The following is a 21,331-nucleotide window of genomic DNA, read 5'->3' as shown; positions in this document are numbered from 1 at the left end:
AAACTACAGGTAGTTTTTTCAGACCCCACATAATACCCCTTTTTGTGGTACATGCAGTATCAGAGATATGCAAAGCCTCCTTCATTGCCGTGATCATATAACGTGTGGCCCTACTGGAAAATACGTTTGTTTCTTCACCGTCGACACTAGATTCGGTGTCCGTGTCTGGGTCTGTGTCGACCGACTGAGGTAAAGGGCGTTTTACAGCCCCTGACGGTGTCTGAGACGCCTGTACAGGTACTAACTGGTTTGCCGGCCGTCTCATGTCGTCAACTGATTTTTGTAATGTGCTGACATTATCACGTAATTCCATAAACAAAGCCATCCATTCCGGTGTCGACTCCCTAGGGGGTGACATCACCATTACCGGCAATTGCTCCGCCTCCACACCAACATCGTCCTCATACATGTCAACACACACGTACCGACACACAGCAGACACACAGGGAATGCTCTTATCGAAGACAGGACCCCACTAGCCCTTTGGGGAGACAGAGGGAGAGTTTGCCAGCACACACCCAAGCGCTATAAATATATAGGAACAACCCTATAGAAGTGTTGTCTCCTTTATAGCAGCTTAATATATCAAAAAACGCCAAAAAAGTGCCCCCCCCCCCCTCTCTGTTTTACCCTGTTTCTGTAGTGCAGTGCAGGGGAGAGTCCTGGGAGCCTTCCTCGCAGCGGAGCTGAGCAGGAAAATGGCGCTGTGTGCTGAGGAGATAGGCCCCGCCCCCTATTTCGGCGGGCTCTTCTCCGGTGTTTGTGAGACTGGCAGGGGTTAAATACATCCATATAGCCCCAGGGGCTATATGTGGTGTATTTTTTAGCCAGAACAAGGTATTCTCATTGCTGCCCAGGGCGCCCCCCGCAGCGCCCTGCACCCTCCGTGACCGCTGGTGTGAAGTGTGTGACAACAATGGCGCACAGCTGCAGTGCTGTGCGCTACCTCATGAAGACTGAAAAGTCTTCTGCCGCCGGTTTCTGGACCTCTTCACTTTTCGGCATCTGCAAGGGGGTCGGCGGCGCGGCTCCGGGACCGGACTCCATGGCTGGGCCTGTGTTCGATCCCTCTGGAGCTAATGGTGTCCAGTAGCCTAAGAAGCCAATCCATCCTGCACGCAGGTGAGTTCACTTCTTCTCCCCTAAGTCCCTCGTTGCAGTGAGCCTGTTGCCAGCAGGACTCACTGTATAATAAAAACCTAAAAACTTTTTCTAAGCAGCTCTTTAGGAGAGCCACCTAGATTGCACCCTGCTCGGACGGGCACAAAAACCTAACTGAGGCTTGGAGGAGGGTCATAGGGGGAGGAGCCAGTGCACACCACCTGATCCTAAAGCTTTATTTTTGTGCCCTGTCTCCTGCGGAGCCGCTAATCCCCATGGTCCTGACGGAGTCCCCAGCATCCACTAGGACATCAGAGAAAAAATGCATTTTAAGGCGCTTGAACAAATCATTGTATCCCAGAGATTTCACTGTTTCTGTTATTTACACAGTGGCATTGTAAACAACTTATATGCATTATATAACTTTCCGTGCCAAATAAAATAACAGTTCGTGTTTGAACAGTAAATCAATATTAGTAATGTTTTTGTTACTTGGTGTAGCAGTTTATTATAGTAAGGGGGGTGTAGTGGTGTATTGTATTAAGGGTGGTGCATGTATTGCAGTAACAGTTTTGGCTATAGACAATCTACAGGGGATACCTACAATCAAAATCCCGACAAGGTCAAAATACGACATTTAAAATATCGACAAGGTCAGAATACCGACATTTAAAATGTTGAGAGGTCAAACAGTCGACAAGAGTTTTTCATTGTTTTTTGGTGTGTTTGCTGACATATGTCGACATGGACACTGTATAAGTGTACCGTGTCCACTCGCCATGCTTCGGGCACGGTGCCTCACTGCGCTCGGCACACTGTTATATTCCCCCTCCTGGTCCATTGGGATGGTAAAGTATGAACAAGTCAGTTTCAATGAAAACATCATAAAAAACTCATGTCGACTATTTGACCTGTTGACATTTTAAATGTCGGTATTATGACCTTGTCTGTATTTTAAATGTCGGTATTTTGACCATGTCGGTATTTTGACCTTGTAAGGATTTTGAAAGTCGGTGAATGGTTGTCTGTATTTTGACCATTGGGATTTTGATTGTAGGTAAATTGACCGCATCCCATCTACAGCATGGCCTCTTATAGCCAAAATGAGAGAGAGAGAGAAAGAGAGAGAGAGAGAGAGAGAGAGAGAGAGAGAGAGAGAAAGAGTGTGTGTGTGTGTGTGTGTGTGTGTGTGTGTGTGTGTGTGTGTGTGTGTGTGTGTGTGTGTGTGTGTGTGTGTGTAAAACTGCAGTCTAAGGGGTAAATTTACTAAAGCCCATAGCAACCTATCAGATTCCACTTAACAGTAATCTAGCTGCTTTTAGAGGATAATAGTTAGAATCTGATTTTCCTATGGGCAACATCTACATTTCTAAAAAAACTCACATCTTAGTAAATATACCCCTAGTGTGTGCATGTGTGTGTGTGAGTGAGGGGTGGCAGTGATTTTGTGTGTGTGTGTTTTCTGCAGACCGGGAGTGTGTGTGTGTGTGTGTGTGTGTGTGTGTGTGTGTGTGTGTGTGTGTGTGTGTGTGTGTGTCGGGGAAAGGGGGGGAGGCAGTCTGCAATCCAAGTGTGTGTGTGTGTATATGTGTGTGAAGAGGGCAGTCTGCAGTCAGTGTGTGCGTGTATTCAGCAGTCTGAGTGTGTGTGTGTATGTGGCGGACTTCAGTAAAAGTGTGCGTGTGTGTCATCTGCAGTCCGAATGTGTGTGTGGAGCAGAGGCGTCACTTGCCCTTCCGTCACCTGGTGCGGCTACCGCTAAAAGCAGCGTGGCTTCATAGGGCGGCCGCTAAAGGGGGAATGGCTTCACAGAACAGTGGGGCTACGCGTCCCGATCCACATTTCCGTCACTATGGTGGTCCGGGAGGTGCAGGCTGCCCCCCCGAGACTGCCTTATCTGCAGTGCCAGCTTCTTACACAGTGACAGGAGCCAAGTGCTGCACATAATGTTACAGTGCAGCACTTGGCTCCTGTCACTGAGCCGGAGCTGGCACTTGGTGTCACCCCCTGGCGGGTGATACCCGGGTGCAGGCCGCAGTCCCTGCACCCCCTTGTGACGCCACTGGTGTGGAGCATTCCGCAGTCAGAGTATGTGTGTGTGTGTTTATTCTGCAGTACGAGTGTGTGTTTGTGGGGGGGGGGGGGGCAGTCTGCAGTCAGCGTGTGTGTATTCTGTAATCCGAGTGTGTGTGGAAGTAGGGGCAGTCAGTGTGTGTGTGCAAGGGCGTAGCAACCAAAGGTGCAGGGAGTGCATCTGCTATGGGGCCCAGAGCTGAGTGGGCTTTGCTCAGATCTGTCAGAGTTACATGCCTTTTCAAACTCTTGTCTTGGGGCCTACGGGCCTACGGGCCTACAATACTTATAGTTATATCCCTGGAGCTACTCATAGTAATATGGTATAAAATGAACCGGGGAGCATTAAAATATTAGATAATATGAACTGGGGCAATGTAATGTGACACAATATGAACTGGGGGTGCTATAATGTATCATAACATAATGTGTGCTGGAAGCCCTACAATGTGACATAATGTGAACTAAGGCATTACTAGGGTTCATAAAATAAACTAGGGCACTTTTATGGGGCATAACATTAACTAAGGCATGAATGTAATTCAGAAAACGAACAAGAGCATTATCATGGGGCATATAAAGGAGATTTATGGTAGACTTATCATAGTTAAATCTCTTTCTGCGAGGTATACTGGGTTCCACAGGGAATACATCGGGGTGTAGAGTTGGATCTTGATCCAGAGGCACTAACAGGCTAAAGCTTTGACTGTTCCCAGGCCTCCTCTACAACCCCGCCTCCGGACACTGGAGCTCAGGTTCGTTAACCAGTCCAATGCAGTAGCAGGTAAAAGAGAAAGCAGATGTTAGTGGAACCCAGTGTACCTTGCAGAAAGAGATTTAAATATGGTAAGTCTACCATAAATCTCCTTTTCTGCAGTGGGGAACACTGTGTTCCACAGGGAATACATCGGGGATGTCCCAAAGCAGTTCTTCATGGGAGGGGACGCACCGTAGCGGGTACAAGAACCCGGCGTCCAAAGGGAGCATCCTGGGAGGCGGAAGTATCAAAGGCATAAAACCAAATGAACTTGTTCACTGAGGACCACGTAGCCACCTTGCACAATTGTTCAGCAGATGCGCCTCGGCGGGCCGCCCAAGAAGGTCCAACAAACCGAGTAGAATGGGCTTGGATAGCAGCAGGAGCTGGAAGACCAGCCTGTGCATAAGCTTATGCAATCACCATTCTAATCCATCTGGTCAAGGTTTGCTTATACGCAGGCCAGCCACGTTTGTGAAAACCAAAAAGTACAAAAAGGGTATCGGACCTCCTGAAAGAGGCAGTCCTCTCCATGTAAATATGGAGAGCCCGTACCACATCCAAAGACCGCTCTTTGGAGGACAAACCAGAAGTGATAAAAGCCGGAACCACGATCTCTTGGTTAAGGTGAAAAGATGACAACACCATAGGCAAATAACCAGGGCAAGTTCACGGTGAAAAATCAGAAAGGGCGGACGACAGGACAAAGCTCCTAAGTCCGACACCCTCCTAGCAGAGGCAATAGCCAGCAGAAACACGACCTTAAGCGTAAGATATTTAATTTAAGGTCCACAGACTCAAGAGGTTCAAATGGAGACTCTTGGAGGGCATTAAAGACAACAGACAGATCCCATGTAGCCACAGGAGGGACATAGGGAGGCTGAATCCATAAAATGCCTTGAGTGAAAGTATGAACATCAGGAATAGAGGCAATCTTCCTCTGAAACCACTCTGACAAGGCAGAAATATGAACCTTGAGGGAGGCCAGACGAAGGCCTAAGTCTAGGCCTTGTTGCAGAAAAGCCAAAAATCTGGCAGTTCTAAAATTGTATGCATCATAATTCTTAGCAGCACACCAGGTGAAGTAAGAATTCCAGACCCTGTAATAAATCCGTGCAGAAGCCGGTTTGTGGGCCACCAACATAGTTTGGATAAACGCCTCGGGGAATCCTTTGGCCCTCAGGAGTGAGACTTCAAGAGCCACGCCGTCAAAGCCAGCCTGGCCACGTCCAGGTAGACACAAGGTCCCTGAATGAGGAGGTCTGGGCATTGAGGAAGTAGAAGAGGACTCTCGATCGATGGACCCTGTAGGTCTGAGAACCAATGTCGTCTGGGCCACGCTGGAGCCACTAGAAGTAGTATTCCTCCTTCTTGCTTGAACTTCCGTAGTACCCTGGGCAGGAGTGACACTGGAGGGAACACATATGGCAGCCGAAAGTTTCATGGAATTGCTAGTGCATCCATGAACACTGCTTGAGGATCCCTTGTCCTTGATCTGAAGACCGAAACCTTGTGATTGTGTCGAGATGCCATCAGGTCTACATCCGGTAGGCCCCACTTGTCCACTAGGAGTTGAAAGACTTCTGAATGAAGAGTCCACTCTCCGGCGTGCACGTCCTGACGACTGAGGAAATCTGCTTCCCAGTTGAGGACTCTGGGAATGAACACCGCCGATATTGCTGGCAGATGGTGTTCCGCCCAACAAAGGATTTTTGTTACTTCCCTCATTGCCATGCGTCTTCGAGTGCCGCCTTGATGATTTATGTATGCCACCGCGGTGGCATTGTCTGATTGTACTTGAACAGGCCTGTTCTGTATCAGAGCCAGGGCAAGCGTCAATACATTGAACACTGCCCGCAATTCTAGAATGTTTATCAGGAGGAGAGATTCCTCCTTGGTCCACCGACCCTGGAGAGAGTATTGCTCTAACACCGCGCCCCAACCCCGCAGACTGGCGTCTGTTGTCAGTAGGACCCAGTTGGAGATCCAGAAGGGATGGCACCTGCTCCATTGTTGGTCCTGTAGCCACCAGCTCAGTGACCGATGAACCTCTGGAGTCAAGGAGATCATTTGAGACCTGATCAGATGGGGCAGGCCATCCCACTTGGCAAGGTTTAACCTCTGCAGAGGGCGGGAATGAAATGGAGTGTACTCTACCATGTCGAAAGCCGACACCATTAGGCATAGTACTTGCATCGCCGAGTGTATGGACACTCTTGGAAGTATCTGATCCTGTCCTGAAGTTTTAGGACTTTCTCTGGAGACAGAAACAGTCTTTGGCTGTGTGTGTACAGCAGTACCCCCAGGTGCACCATGCTCCGAGCAGGGACCAGCAAGGACTTTTTCCAGTTGATGAGCCACCTGTGGTCCTGAAGGAATTGGACCGTCAGTTCCAGATGACTGAGGAGGACATCTTGGGAGTTCGCCAGGATTAGCAAGACGTCCAGATATGGCAGGATCCTGATTCTCTGACGGCGGAGAAGGGCCGTCATCACAGCCATGACTTTGGTGAAGATCCGAGGGGCCGTGGCCAGTCCAAATGGCAGAGCCTGGAATTGATAATGTAGGTTGCCAATAGCAAACCTTAGATATTGCTGATGAGATATGGCAATAGGTATATGCAGGTAAGCATCTTGTATGTCCAGGGATACCATATAGTCTTCGGGTTCCATAGCCAGTACAATAGAGCACAGCGTTTCTATACGGAATTTGGACACTCTCACAAATTTGTTCAATGATTTGAGGTTGAGTATATGCCGGAAGGACCCATTGGGTTTCGGGACTAGAAACAGGGTCGAATAATATGCCCTTCCTCTCTGGGACAGAGGTACCGGCACTACCACTCCTGTGTCCAGGAGGATCACACAACCAGGTGTAGAGCTTGTGCTTTCAACGGATCCGAAGGAATAACTGTAGTGCAGAACTGGTGAGCGAGACGTCTCTTGAAAGAGGCAGTGTACCCGTGAGAGACAACTTCCCGCACCCAGGCGTCTGAAGTGGTCCTTAACCAGACCTGGGCGAATTGCAGAAGTCGGCCTCCCACCCTGGGATCCCCCAGGAGAAGGCCCGGCCCGTCATGCAGCAGGATTGTCTTGTTTGGAAGCAGGCTGACAGGCTACCCAGGATTGTTTAGGTTTGGGCTTAGTGGTTTTGGAAGCACGAGCCTGTCTCGGGTACGCTTGCCCTTTGCTTTCCCTGGAGGTCGAAAGGAACGAAAAGTGGTACTCTTAGCCTTCGGTGCAGAAGGATTAGTACTTGGAAGAAACGCAGTCTTAGCAGTCACCAAGTCAGTCACAATCTTGTTCAGATCCTACCCAAATAGGATGTCTCCCTTAAAAGGGAGCACCTCCAAGGTTTTTTTGGAGTCCAGGTCCACCTTCCAGGACCTCAAACACAGAATTTGTCAAGCCTCAGAAAATGCCTCCTGACTATAGTGGAAGGCGGTGGTAATATGAGACAGATGTTGTCTGGCAGTGTCAGAAATATCCTGAGGTAGCTCGTCCTCTAATGCCTGAACCCATGCTTCAATTCCTTTTGCAGCCCAGGAGGCTGCTATAGTGGGTCTATGTACAGCACTGGTAAAGGAGTAAATAGACTTCAGGCATCCCTCCACACGCTTATCCATCGGTTCCTTCAGTGAGGTGACAGTGGTGACAGGCAGAGTAGATGACACCACAAGACAGGCGACATGAGAGTCCACTGGCGGTGGAGTTTCCCACTTGTTACTCAACTCCGCAGGGATAGGATAACAAGCTAGCATCTTTTTAGACAGGGAGAATTTCTTTCCTGGAGAAGACCAGGATTCCTGACGTATGTCGATTAAATGGTCAGAATGTGGTAAGACTACTTTAGTAACCTTCTGACGTTCGAACTTATCAGGTTTCTTAGATGCAGTAGTGGGATCTATCTCATCATCAATTTGTAGAATCAACTTAATAGCCTCCACTAGGTCACGAACATCAACCTGAGTTGTAGGTTCCTCGTCAGAAGCAACTGTAATCAGTGTCTGACGGATCAGTATATTCCCCATCCTCATCAGAATTATCTGAAATATTAGTGGCTTTTGAGAAGGAAGCGGCCTGCTTAGATGACCCCAGAGGGACGTGTGGTAGACTTCTGTCTTACCAAAGATTGATTTAATTGTTGTATCTGGGTAGACAGAGTGTCTGCCCAGGGCGTATTAACTACAGGGACAATATGTGGCTGCAATGGTACAGGAGACCCACAGGGGCCGTAAAACATGTCACAAGTGTATTCAGCATACTTGAGAATGCTGCCCAAGGTGTTTCCTGATTGGCCAAAGGGGCTGCGAGCTGACTGGGAGATGTATGACACCCAGTACACGAACCATCAGTTAAAACTTCCCCCTCAGGTAAATCCTTTGTGCAAGCACTGCATGATGCAGAAGCGTCTGCGGATTTCCCGCCCTGTGTGGCAGACATTATAGAGAATATAGCCATAGAGCGTAACAGTACAATATAGCCAGACAAATACAATACCTGCAAATAACCCCCTGATTTACGTGACAGTAAATAGAGGACACAGAGAATTAAAGCAGTATGAGGACTTAAATACACAGTAAAACACACAAAACAGTATATACTGTGTAGCACTATATGAGACCCGGACGCATCTAGCCCCCCAGGGTACAGAATACAGTGATAGCAATAAGTGTGATACACAAGAATGAAATCCACACAGCAGCTACAGGCACACTCAGTACCAGGTACAATGCAGAAATAATTTCAGACAAACAATAAAACTGCACTGGACTAGTAAAACTACAGATAGATCGATCGATCCATCGATCGATCGATCGATCGATAGATAGATAAAACAATGCACAGTAGATACTGGATGCATATCTCAGAGTACTTGTACTAAATATTCAGGTAGAAGTACACTTGTTCTTAACTAACACTGTCTAAAATGACATGTAGAATACTTAAGTGACTGTAAATGCACAGCGCTGATGAGGCATGCGGATTTACAGAGAGACACTGCCCTGCAGACTCGTCGGTCAGTTGCAGCTACTTGTGTAAAGATGGCACCCAAATCTCTGTCAGGGAGTGAGGGAGAGTGAGAAGCAGCTCCAGGGCGGGAACACCAGCAGTAGATGGCGCCCGAAAATGGGGGAGGGACTACAGGTCAAGCGCCTTATCACCTATGCTGGTCCTAACCTTCGGGTACTGTGGAGCCTTGTTAAAAGGATTTTTGTGAAATCCGACCTGTGCTCCCTGCCCTGGTAGATATAGTGGGGTCCCTGTATGGCCACAGTGTCCACACCAGCGTCGCAGTCCGTCTCCTAAGACCGCGACCGGAACACGATTTCAGTGGGTCCCACCTGGGGGACCCTCTTACCTCCGCCCAAAGAAGCAGTCACGTGATCCTGGAGAGCGCCAGCGGCGTGTGCCTGGAAACCGGAGCGCCTCTGCCGCAAGTACCCGGGAACTCGGCCAACAGGAGTATGCGGCGCTGCTGGGGAGGTGTTGGAGACACAGCACAGTATGCCACTAGGACATAAAAATGCTGCAGCCCTTGAAGAATCTTCTTAACAAAATCTCTTTTCAGGGCTGCCTAGCGCAGCCCCGCCCCCTGTTAAGTGACCTGCTCTGCAGGCACCAACTTACAAACTGACCATTCAATGCATCCTGGGAACAGTCAAAGCTTTAGCCTGTTGGTGCCTCTGTATCAAGATCCAACTCTACACCCCAATGTATTCCCTGTGGAACACAGTGTACCCCGCTGCAGAAATTAACAACTGCTGCAGAGAGGCGTCTCTCTAGAATACGCATTCCCAACTTTGGTCTTCAACTCACACTAACAGTCCAGGTTTTAGTGAAATCCATGCTTGAGCACAGGTAAATTAATTAGTACCTCAGTTATTCTGGTTTAACCATCTGTGCCAAAGCCTGGATATCACTAAAGCCTGCACTGTTGCATACCTCCCAACTTTGCAATCAGGCTAGGCGGGATCTGCCGTGCCTCCGTAGAAAAGGGGGCAGGGCTTCATTAGACGGGGCGAGGCTTTGTCAGAAGGGGCGGGGTATCGCCGTACGTCCATTTTCCGTCATTTTGGGGGCGTGCCCAGCACAACTGATTTTGGTGACATTCAAGATGAGAAAGTAACAAGCTTACAACCTTATTAAAAAGGAGCGCTGATGATATGTTTAAAAATGTAAATTTAATCACATAATAAAAGTAGTGTTAGCAGATTTCATATAACATATCAACATCAAAGGTATGTATATATGTGTGTGTGTGTGTGTGTGTGTGTGTGTGTGTGTGTGTGTGTGTGTGTGTGTGTGTGTGTGTGTGTGTGTGTATATATATATATATATATATATATATATACTGTATGAGACGTATTGTCTACAAATATAACATACTCAATCAATGGTCACTTGAACGGGTGTAACATCTGTTTCATTTCCAATACGAAGATTGCATGGGACTTATTACCGTCATTTGATTACCTTTGATGTTGATATGTTATATCAAATCTGCTAACACTACTTTTATTATGTGATTACATTTCAATTTTTAAACATATCATCAGCGCTCCTTTTTAATAAGGTTGTAAGCTTGTTACTTTCTCATCGTGAATGTCACCAAAATCCTCATCCAAACACTTTTAAATTCCATCCTGGACTATTGCAACCTCATTCTTTCTGGACTTCTCTCACCAGCTTCTAACCCCTTCAGTCTATACTTAATGCTGGTGCCTGTCTTATCTACCTCTTTCACTGCTCTGTGTTGTTATAACCACTCTGCCAACTACTACACTCACTCCCAATCTACCTTAGAGTTCAATTTAAACTTCAGACCCTCACATATTTGGTCCTCAATCATGCCATTCCTTCTCTGCTCATTCACTAACTGCTGCATCTCATCAGCTCTGGTCACCTCTTCTCACTCACACATACAAGATTTCTCCCATGCTGCACCACTGCTCTGAAAAGTACTACATTTCAGTATCAGACTCTCTATCAGTATCCACACCTTTAAAGAGTCTTTAAGACTCATCTATCAGCCCTCCACATAATTAATTACTCAACCCCTCTGACCTCCAAGTTCACCCTTCTGGTTATACTCTTCCCTTTAGGCCGTAAGCCCTCAAAGGTGGGGATCTCTTCAATCGTTCTATACTCCCAGCAGAGGAGAGTATGCCTCAGTTCCCCTACCTCCCATCCCTACCAGTTACGTACAAGATCATGGAATATAGATTTACTTTCTACTCCATATCCCCCTCCCCCTATTGTTATTTCAGTACTTGCTTTTCTAGCCATGATGAATTGCTCTAACCTTCCCCTAAATTCCCTAGTATTATTTTTTTTTGTTTTATGTTGTTAATAGTTATCCCATGTGTTTTCCCATTAATGTTTTACCATTAAAGTTCTACAATTGTTTTGTTACCCCAGTATAGCACTGCAGAAATGTTGTGGAGCCTTATATAAAATATAATAATGTCCACTTTGTAACTTGGCATCCCATTCTTCTTGACTGCTCAATGTGCTTGCCCATCCTATATCTTAATTTGCAATCATAGTTTTTCATCTATTTCTCTTTTCCGTTCTATTTGTTTGTCCCTATATATTAATTTATTTAGGTGTACATTTCTTGATACCACTGCATTCAGGAGGTAAACTTGAAAATCGCAAAATCTTGTGGAAATGCCATACCATGCAACATCTCTGCAAAGATTTTTCTAAGTTATTATAATTGTTATCTAGATATACAGCGCCACCAAATAACTCACCGCAGTACAGAGAATATACAATTTGCCCCATTGGATCTTACAGTCGAAATTCACATAACACATACTTGCGTACACATTTAACTCAGTAGCCAATTAACCTACTGTTTTTGGAGTTTAGAAGGATACCCAACAAACATGAGAGTACATACACACTTCACACAGATAGTGACCTGGTCAGGAGTCCAACCTATGACACAACACTGAGTCAGCAATGCTAACCACTGTGTCAATGTACTGTGCTATATAAAATCCCTTTACCCTTGCAAAGAGAATCTCAGGTGACAGAGGTGCCTTAATTAACAAATGGATGCCTATAGGATCCAACACATGTAGTCACCGCTCATGATTCCAATTACTACAACAATGGATTCTCTTAAACATATCTAGTAAATGAAAAGAATATTGAACCTACAACTATATAGGGTATAATTTATATTCAAGTCTATAAACTGCATAAATGTAAATTAAATTAAATTGAGATTCCTTACTTGATTTCATTTTCAAAAGCTTTAATAAAGGGTGACCCTCTCATGGTTTGCGTTTTAACAATGTGATCATCTAGCAATGTCTGAATATCATCAACCGATGATAAAATATAGGTTCCTGTTTCTCTGTAAGGAAGTAGGGTGAATTCCATTTGATCCCACTCAGATATCATTTTCTCCATTGCCTTTTCAAGTGAATATTCCTTGCTTGCAGATTCACTAATGCTTTCAAATTTGTCCAAATATGGCTGGAGTTTCATCTCTATAAATTTGGTAACATTAGTGTCCTCTTGTGGTTTAATTGGATAGCCAACAATAGATGACATTGCCTCCCAGTGCCGGTCTCGTAATCCAGGATTACAAACAATCTGAATAAGGGGTAAAATTTCTTTGAATTCTTCTACCTTAGTTTTGATTTTGGAAGTTAAAGAACAGGCATTTGGAGAATTGGTAAATGTTCTTTCAAGCTTATACAGCACTCTCCAGTAGTTTCCTACATCTTGTTCTACAAGATCAGGGTTTACTGCAGTATATGGCCCTTCCATCCAATTTTTGTATTTTGTGTTGAACTCCACTGTAGTCTCGTAGAGTCGCAAATATGGATTTAGGGATTCCTGAACTTTTTTCCTTTCAGGATATTGTGAAGCTGCCCATCCAAATGCTTCTTCCTCTGCATTAAGTTGATCAACCTAAAATGATACATCAAAGAAAATATCAAACTCTTACAAACTATATATTAGATTAAATTAAATTAGATCGGATGGGCATAGTTTTATGATATACATCTGTATAATCTATGAGTTTACATTGGAAATCAATGAGTGCCCTCCCACTTAAAGTTTTTTGGGTCTTATTACTGGATAGCAAATGAGCCAACGTACAACACAAAGTACATTGGCATTGACTTATGGCTCCAGACAGCAGCTTTTGTGAAATAGGATGGCGGAGGAGCTGGAGAGATTACTAAAATTAGGGTTATTTAGATGGCAAATTTTTTGAGCATTCCCTGTTTTTGCATTTTTCTCTCCCAAAAACACTTCAAAAACCTGAGATGGTTCAAATGAGGTCTTGTATATTTAATAGAGGGCAACTTTGACAGTGGAGAAGTAAATTAAAAAAAAAACAATAAGTGTTACTTGGAATATAGACAGTCTTAAAGTCATATCACTGTCAGGATTAATTTAAGACTTAAATAAGACTACACCTTCAAAATGGCCAGAGGTTGGACCCTGATAGGATGCTTACATGTATGAACAGATTTTATTTTATATACTATTCCATGACCCTGCAAATTAAGCACTTCTTACACTATAGCAGGTAGTACACACTCGCCTATGCAGACCATGTTGTGCATCAGTGCGAAATAAAACATATTTGTTTAACACTAAAGGTACATACATACTTGCCGAGAAAGTAAACAACGTCGCTCATTTTCACCCTTCCTGAGCGACGTTGTTTACTTTCTCGGCAAGTGTGTATGCCACCGCCACCGAGCGATGCGCGGCCCCGCAGGTGTGACGTCACTGAGTAATATGGTCGTCAAAACGCTCAGTGTGTATGCACTTCCGCCGACCGCCCAGCCCGGGTTGCGGAAACACTAGGCGACGCCGCTCATAGACCACATCGCCTAGTGTGTACCCACCTTAAGACTAATCAACAAAATTTTACATTTATACTTTCATATCACAACTCTTCACTTAATATCACTTATTGAGTTATGGTGTCCATTTGCCAAAAGCCAGTGGATTACAATAGTTTTCTGCATTATATTAATAAAAATAATCAATACAAACCTAGGGTCTGCAATGTACCCAAGAGGAAGTTATACACTAGGATTCTGTTAATTGCAACACTATTTATGGGATCATCATCTACGCACTGAAGTGCAAATATGATATTTAGGGGTAAATTTATGAAGCTCCATGTTTTGCCCATGTTTGCCCGAAATTAAAAACGGATGTTATCTATCGGACATGGGTGCTTTTTTCAAAATGAAATACGGGAATTTACTATGCAACATACATACCTATTTCTGGTATAGATCAGGTCCTCTTCGTTCAAGTAGACATCCAAGGGATTAAAAACAAACTGAAAAACCCGCTTCATGCCGGACACGAGGAAGTGTATGTGTTAACACACACGCTTCCTCTACATGAATGCCAGGATGCACATGGCTTCTATCATTCTAAGAGCCACCAGCCAATCAGCGGGCGCCTTCATTGGAGCACTGCTGACTGGCTGTGAGCAGACAGACTGTCAAGGTTCCCCATTGACTTCAATGATGAAAACCACTCCATTGAGGTCAATGGTGGGAACCGAAACATTATAGTCAATGATGGGAACCACAAGGTTGACCTCTAGGTGAGCGGGGTTTTTGGGGGGTTTTTTTTTTACAGCAAACGGGGATGTCTACAACATGAGTGGCTACAGGGAATACAGGTAAGTATGTCAGAGTGTGAGTGAGTGTGTTTATTCAAGTTGTACTTTCACAGTGTGCGTCTTGTCTTTATTTTAATATTTCTTTTTCAGAGGGACTATAGGTATCAACGGGCCCTTCATGCTGGTGCTTGTGGTTCTCCAAGTAACAGCACAAAAGGGAAGCTTGCTGGAACCTGTAGTCCCTTCTGTAAAAGACAATATTATTTAACAACTGAGACCCTCTGAATGGAATATCAATTCAGCAATCACAGCCCAGGTCTGCCAGGGATAGCCCCAGGCTTCATCACTGGCCTTAGGTGAAATGGAGGGGGGGTCCCTACTGCACCAGCAAACCCTAACCTGGGCTGACTAGTTAGGGGGGTTCTTGTAGTCCGTAGAGGATACTGGGGTCCACATTAGTACCATGGGGTCTAGATGGGTCCACTAGGAGCCTTGGGCACTTTAAAAAATCAATAGTGTGCACTGGGTTCTCCCTCTATGCCCGTCCTACCAGACTCAGTCTAGAAACTGTGCCCGAGGAGACGGACATATCCGGACATATCCTGAGGAAGGATGTAATAGAACAGTGGTGAGATTCGAACCAGCACACACAAACAAGAGGAAAGCCATACAACCAACTTGAACAGGAACAGCAACAGCTGAACCAACAACATTACTTAACAAAGTAACAGTACAGGAAAAACAAAGCACTGGGCGGGCACCCAGTATCCTCTACGGACTACGAGAAAAGGATTACCGGTAGGTAATTAAAATCCTGTTTTCTCTTACGTCCTAGAGGATACTGGGGTACACATTAGTACCATGGGGATGTATCAAAGCTCCCAAACCAGGTGGGAGAGTGCTGAGCTTCCTGCAGAACTGATTGACAAAACTGAAGGTCTTCAGAGGCTAAAGTATCGAACTTGTAGAACTTAGCAAATGTGTTCGAACCCGCCCAAGTAGCTGCTCAGCAGAGCTGTAAAGCCGAGACACCCCGGGCAGCCGCCCAGGAAGAACCCACAGACCTAGTAGAGTGGGTATGAACAGATTTAGGAACCGGCAATCCTGCCGATGAATAAGCATGCTGGATAGTAAGCCTAATCCAGCGAGCAATAGACTGCTTGGAAGCAGGACACCCAATTTTCTTGGGATCATAAAGCACAAACAGCGAGTCAGATTTCCTGTGACAAGCTGTCCGCTTCACGTAGATCTTCAAAGCACTCACAACATCCAAGGACTTTGAGGTAGCAGAGGTGTTAGTAAGCACCGGAACCACAATAGGTTGGTTGATATGAAACGAAGACACCACCTTAGGAAGAGATTGCTGACGAGTTCTGAGTTCAGCTCTATCTTTATGAAAAATCAAATAGGGGCTTTTGTGAGACAACGCCCCCAGCTCCGACACATGCCTTGCAGAAGCCAAGGCCAACAGTGTGACGGCCTTCCACGTAAGAAACTTTACATCAATGTCCTGTAAAGGCTCAAACCATTCTGATTGCAGGAACTGCAACACCACGTTGAGATCCCAAGGTGCCGTAGGAGGCACAAAGGGCGGTTGGATGTGCAGAATTCCCTTCAAAAATGTCTGAACTTCAAGGAGAGAAGCCAATTGTTTCTGGAAAATGGATAAGGCCGAAATTTGGACCTTCAAGGAGCCCAAACGTAGGCCCACATCTAGAAAAGGAGAAAATGTCCCAGTTGAAATTCCACTGCAGGAAATTTCCTGTTTTCACACCACGAGACATATTTTTTCCAAATAAGGTGGTAATGTCTCGACGTTACCCCTTTTCTGGCTTGAATCAGGGTTGAAATAACTTTGTTCGGAATGCCTTTCCGAGTTAAAATTTGACGCTCAACTTCCATTCAGTCAAACGTAGCCATGGTAAGTCTTGATAGACAAACGGCCCCTGTTGTAGAAGATCCTCTCGAAGTGGTAGAGACCACCGGTCCTCTAGGAGCATCTCCAGTAGATCCGCGTACCATTGCCAATCCGGAGCAATGAGAATTGCTTGAACCTTTTCCCTTTTTATTCTTTTGAGAATTCTTGGGATCAGTGGAAGAAGTGACAACACGTAAACCATTTGGTAGACCCATGGAGTCACCAGAGCGTCTACCGCCACTGCTTGCGGGTCTCTCGACCTGGAACAATACCACTTTAGCTTCTTGTTGAGACGAGAGGCCATCATGTCTATCTGTGGAATTCCTCACAGACGTGTCAAGGACTCGAACACCTGCGGGTGAAGGCCCCACTCTCCTGGGTAGAGGTTGTGTCTGCTGAGGAAGTCCGCTTCCCAGTTGTCTACTCCTGGAATGCAGATTGCCGACAGAGCCACTGCGTGTCTTTCTGTCCAGAGGAAAATTGTTACCTCTGACATTGCTGGTCCGCTCTTCGGTCCGCCCTGTCAGTTTATGGACGTTACTGCCGTCACATTGTCCGACTGAACCTGAATGGCATGATTTTGAAGAAGATGCAATGAAAGTAGCAGAGCGTTGTATATGGCCCTTAGTTCCAGAATGTTGATCGGAAGAATGGTTTCCTGACTTGACCATTTTCCTTGGAACTGTTCCCCCTGGGTGACTGCTCCCCAACCTCTGAGGCTTGCGTCTGTGGTTAGCAGAACCCAAATTTGAATCCCGAACCTTCGACCCTCAGTCAGGTGAGAAGTCTGAAGCCACCACAGAAGAGAAATCCTGGCTTTTGGTGACAGACGTATCCTCTGGTGCATGTCAAGATGCGATCCGGACCATTTGTCCAGCAGAACCAGCTGGAAGGGCCTCGCATGAAACCTTCCGTACTGCAGAGCCTCGTAAGAGGCGACCATCTTCCCCAGAAGGCGAATGCATAGATGCACTGATATCCGGGCTGGTTTTAGGACATCCCGCACCATCGACTGGATTACCAATGTTTTTTCCAACGGAAGGAATACCTTCTGTTCCTCCGTATCCAGTATCATCCCCAGAAACGGAAGCCTCCGTGTTGGTTCCAGGTGGGATTTTGTTAGGTTCAGAATCCATCCGTGATCCTGAAGTAGCTGGTTTGAGAAGGCAATGTTGTCCAATAACCTCTCCCTGGAAGGCGCTTTTATCAGCAGGTCGTCCAGGTACGGTATTATGTTCACTCCCTGCTTGCGAAGGAGAAACATCACCTCTGCCATTACCTTGGTGAATACCCTCGGTGTCGTGGAGAGGTCAAATGGCAGGTCCTGAAACTGGTAGTGACAGTCCTGTAGTGCAAACCTTAGACAAGCTTGATGAGTCGGCCAAATCGGAATATGAAGGTACGCATCACTGATGTCCAGAGACACTAGGAACTCCCCCTCCTCCAGACCTGTGATCACCACTCTCAGAGACTCCATCTTGAACTTAAACACCAATAAATACGGGTTCAGTGATTTGAGGTTTAAAATGGGCCTTACCGAACCGTCCGGTTCCGGTACCACAAACAGGCTATAGTGATAACCTTTGTTTTGTAGTTGAAGGTGAACTGGGACAATGACCTGAGTCTGTACCAGTTTTTGAATTGCTGCCTGTAAAGTCATACTTGCTTTCGGAAAAGCTGGTAAGCCTGATTTGAAGAATCTGTGAAGTGGGAGTCCCTGAAACTCCAGTCTGTATCACTGGGTGATAAGGTCTATGACCCAGGGATCCTGGCAAGATGTTGCTCAAACGTGACTGAAATAACGTAACCGAGCTCCCACCTGCCTGTCTTCCAGGCAGTGCGGACCACCGTCATGCTGCAGGCTTTGAGGAAGCAGACCAGGAGGTCTGTTCCTGAGAACCTGCAGCTGCTGGTTTTGTGGGTTTACCTCTATTACCTTTGAAGGCTGTAGAAGGACCCTTTTGATTTACCTTTGAATTGCACTGTCCGAAAGGACTGCAGAGTTGGAGCAGAGTAGGTTTTCCTAGCTGGGCTGATGCTGAAGGAAGGTACGTAGACTTACCCGCCGTAAGTCAGTGGAAGAAGTGACAACACATAAACCATTTGGTAAACACATGGAGTCACCAGAGCGTCTACCGCCACTGCTTGCGGGTCCCTCGACCTGGAACAATACCACTTTAGCTTCTTGTTGAGACGAGAGGCCATCATGTCTATCTGTGGAATTCCTTACAGACGTGTCAAGGACTCGAACACCTGCGGGTGAAGGCCCCACTCTCCTGGGTAGAGGTTGTGTCTGCTGAGGAAGTCCGCTTCCCAGTTGTCTACTCCTGGAATGCAGATTGCCGACAGCGCCATCGCGTGTCTTTCTGTCCAGAGGAAAATTGTTACCTCTGACATTGCTGGTCCGCTCTTCGGTCCGCCCTGTCAGTTTATGGACGTTACTGCCGTCACATTGTCCGACTGAACCTGAATGGCATGATTTTGAAGAAGATGCAATGAAAGTAGCAGAGCGTTGTATATGGCCCTTAGTTCCAGAATGTTGATCGGAAGAATGGTTTCCTGACTTGACCATTTTCCTTGGAACTGTTCCCCCTGGGTGACTGCTCCCCAACCTCTGAGGCTTGCGTCTGTGGTTAGCAGAACCCAAATTTGAATCCCGAACCTTCGACCCTCGGTCAGGTGAGAAGTCTGAAGCCACCACAGAAGAGAAATCCTGCTTTTGGTGACAGACGTATCCTCTGGTGCATGTCAAGATGCCATCCGGACCATTTGTCCAGCAGATCCAGCTGGAAGGGCCTCGCATGAAACCTTCCGTACTGCAGAGCCTCGTAAGACGCGACCATCTTCCCCAGAAGGCGAATGCATAGATGCACCGATATCCGGGCTGGTTTTAGGACATCCCGCACCATCGACTGGATTACCAATGCTTTTTCCAACGGAAGGAATACCTTCTGTTCCTCCGTATCCAGTATCATCCCCAGAAACGGAAGCCTCCGTGTTGGCTCCAGGTGGGATTTTGTTAGGTTCAGAATCCATCCGTGATCCTGAAGTAGCTGGTTTGAGAAGGAAATGTTGTCCAACAACCTCTCCCTGGAAGGCGCTTTTATCAGCAGGTCATCCAGGTACGGTATTATGTTCACTCCCTGCTTGCGAAGGAGAAACATCACCTCTGCCATTACCTTGGTGAATACCCTCGGTGTCGTGGAGAGGCCAAATGGCAGGTCCTGAAACTGGTAGTGACAGTCCTGTAGTGCAAACCTTAAATAAGCTTGATGAGTCGGCCAAATCGGAATATGAAGGTACGCCTCAATGATGTCCAGAGACACCAGGAATTCCCCCTCCTCCAGACCTGAGATCACCACTCTCAGAGACTCCATCTTGAATTTGAACACCCATAAATACGGGTTCAGTGATTTGAGGTTTAAAATGGGCCTTACCGAACCGTTCGGTTTCAGTACCACAAACAGGCTGGAGTAATAACCTTTGTTTTGTAGTTGAAGTGGAACTGGGACAATAACCTGAGTCTGTACCAGTTTTTGAATTGCTGCCTGTAAAGTCATACTTGCTTTCGGAAAAGCTGGTAAGCCTGATTTGAAGAATCTGTGAGGTGGGAGTCCCTGAAACTCCAGTCTGTATCCCTGGTTGATAAGGTCTATGACCCAGGGATCCTGGCAAGATGTTGCTCAAACGTGACTGAAATAACGTAACCGAGCTCCCACCTGCCTGTCTTCCAGGCAGTGCGGACCACCGTCATGCTGAAGGCTTTGAGGAAGCAGACCCGGAGGTCTGTTCCTGAGAACCTGCAGCTGCTGGTTTTGTGGGTTTACCTCTATTACCTTTGAAGGCTGTAGAAGAACCCTTTGGATTTACCTTTGAATTGCACTGTCCGAAAGGACTGCAGAGTTGGAGCAGAGTAGGTTTTCCTAGCTGGGCTGATGCTGAAGGAAGGTACGTAGACTTACCCACCGTAGCCTTAGCTATCCACTTATCCAGTTCATCTCCAAAAAGGGCCTCACCTGTGAATGGTAGGTTTTCAACGCCTTTCCTGGAATCCGCATCCACAGTCCACTGGCGTAGCCACAAGCCCCTGCATGCTGACACTGCCATAGCAGTGGTGCGTGTGTTGAGCAAACCAATTTCCTTTATGGTCTCCACCATAAAGTTAGCAGAGTCTTGAATATGCTGCAGGAGTAAAACTACCTCCCCCCTGGGTAAGGTATCCAATCCGTCGGTTAGGCTACCTGACCACTTTGCAATGGCTTTAGTGATCCCTGTGCAAGCAATAGTGGGTCTCTGCATCACCCCAGCAGCAGTGTACAGATGGGTCCACCGTTATCACAGTTTTCTGTGCCTAGTCACAACATGACTTATTAGCATAAACCCTTCATCTATTGTTCTCAGCTGCAAAACAATACAGAGAACAATACAGCAGGGGATTAAGTCATTAAAGGAGGGGATTAAATCCAATTGGCCAGTCACAGTTAATCCTATTAAAGGTCAAGATAAATGTAGACCCATCTGTATAACGATTTGAGAGTGTTCTCAAACTTGCGGTCAGCTGTGTCCTTTAAGGGTGCTGCCCCAGGAACTGGTAAGACTATCTTACATGACAACCTAGATACCGATGCGTCCACAATCGGCGGGTTTTCCCATTTCTTTCTATCTTCCAGAGGAAAGGGAAAGGATGTAATTAATCTTTTAGGGATATTAAATTTTTTGTCTGGGTTAGCCTAAGTTTCTAATAGGGCATTCAATTCCTTTGATGCAGGAAAAGTAGTTGAGGATTTCTTTTTTACATTAAAATAAGATTCCTCCTCTACCTCCGCCATCTTGTCAGGAATGTGCAGGACATTTCTGAT

The 21,331-nt window shown here is 46.2% G+C and overlaps 1 protein-coding gene across 1 annotated transcript in view; it reads right to left on the bottom strand.

Annotated features, from left to right (window-relative positions):
• DNAH7 (dynein axonemal heavy chain 7) overlaps positions 1-21,331 on the bottom strand; it is a 1,092,938-nt gene that overhangs the window by 708,728 nt on the left and 362,879 nt on the right. The window contains exon 17 of the mRNA XM_063934143.1: positions 12,179-12,864. Coding sequence (XP_063790213.1) covers positions 12,179-12,864 — 686 coding nt within the window. The remainder of the gene's footprint in view (positions 1-12,178; positions 12,865-21,331) is intronic.

The sequence above is a fragment of the Pseudophryne corroboree genome, chromosome 7 (genome assembly GCF_028390025.1).
Source record: "Pseudophryne corroboree isolate aPseCor3 chromosome 7, aPseCor3.hap2, whole genome shotgun sequence".
Classification (NCBI taxonomy): Eukaryota; Metazoa; Chordata; class Amphibia; order Anura; family Myobatrachidae; genus Pseudophryne; species Pseudophryne corroboree.
Note: the sequence above shows the minus strand (reverse complement) of the source record. Positions and strands in the feature narration are given on the sequence as shown.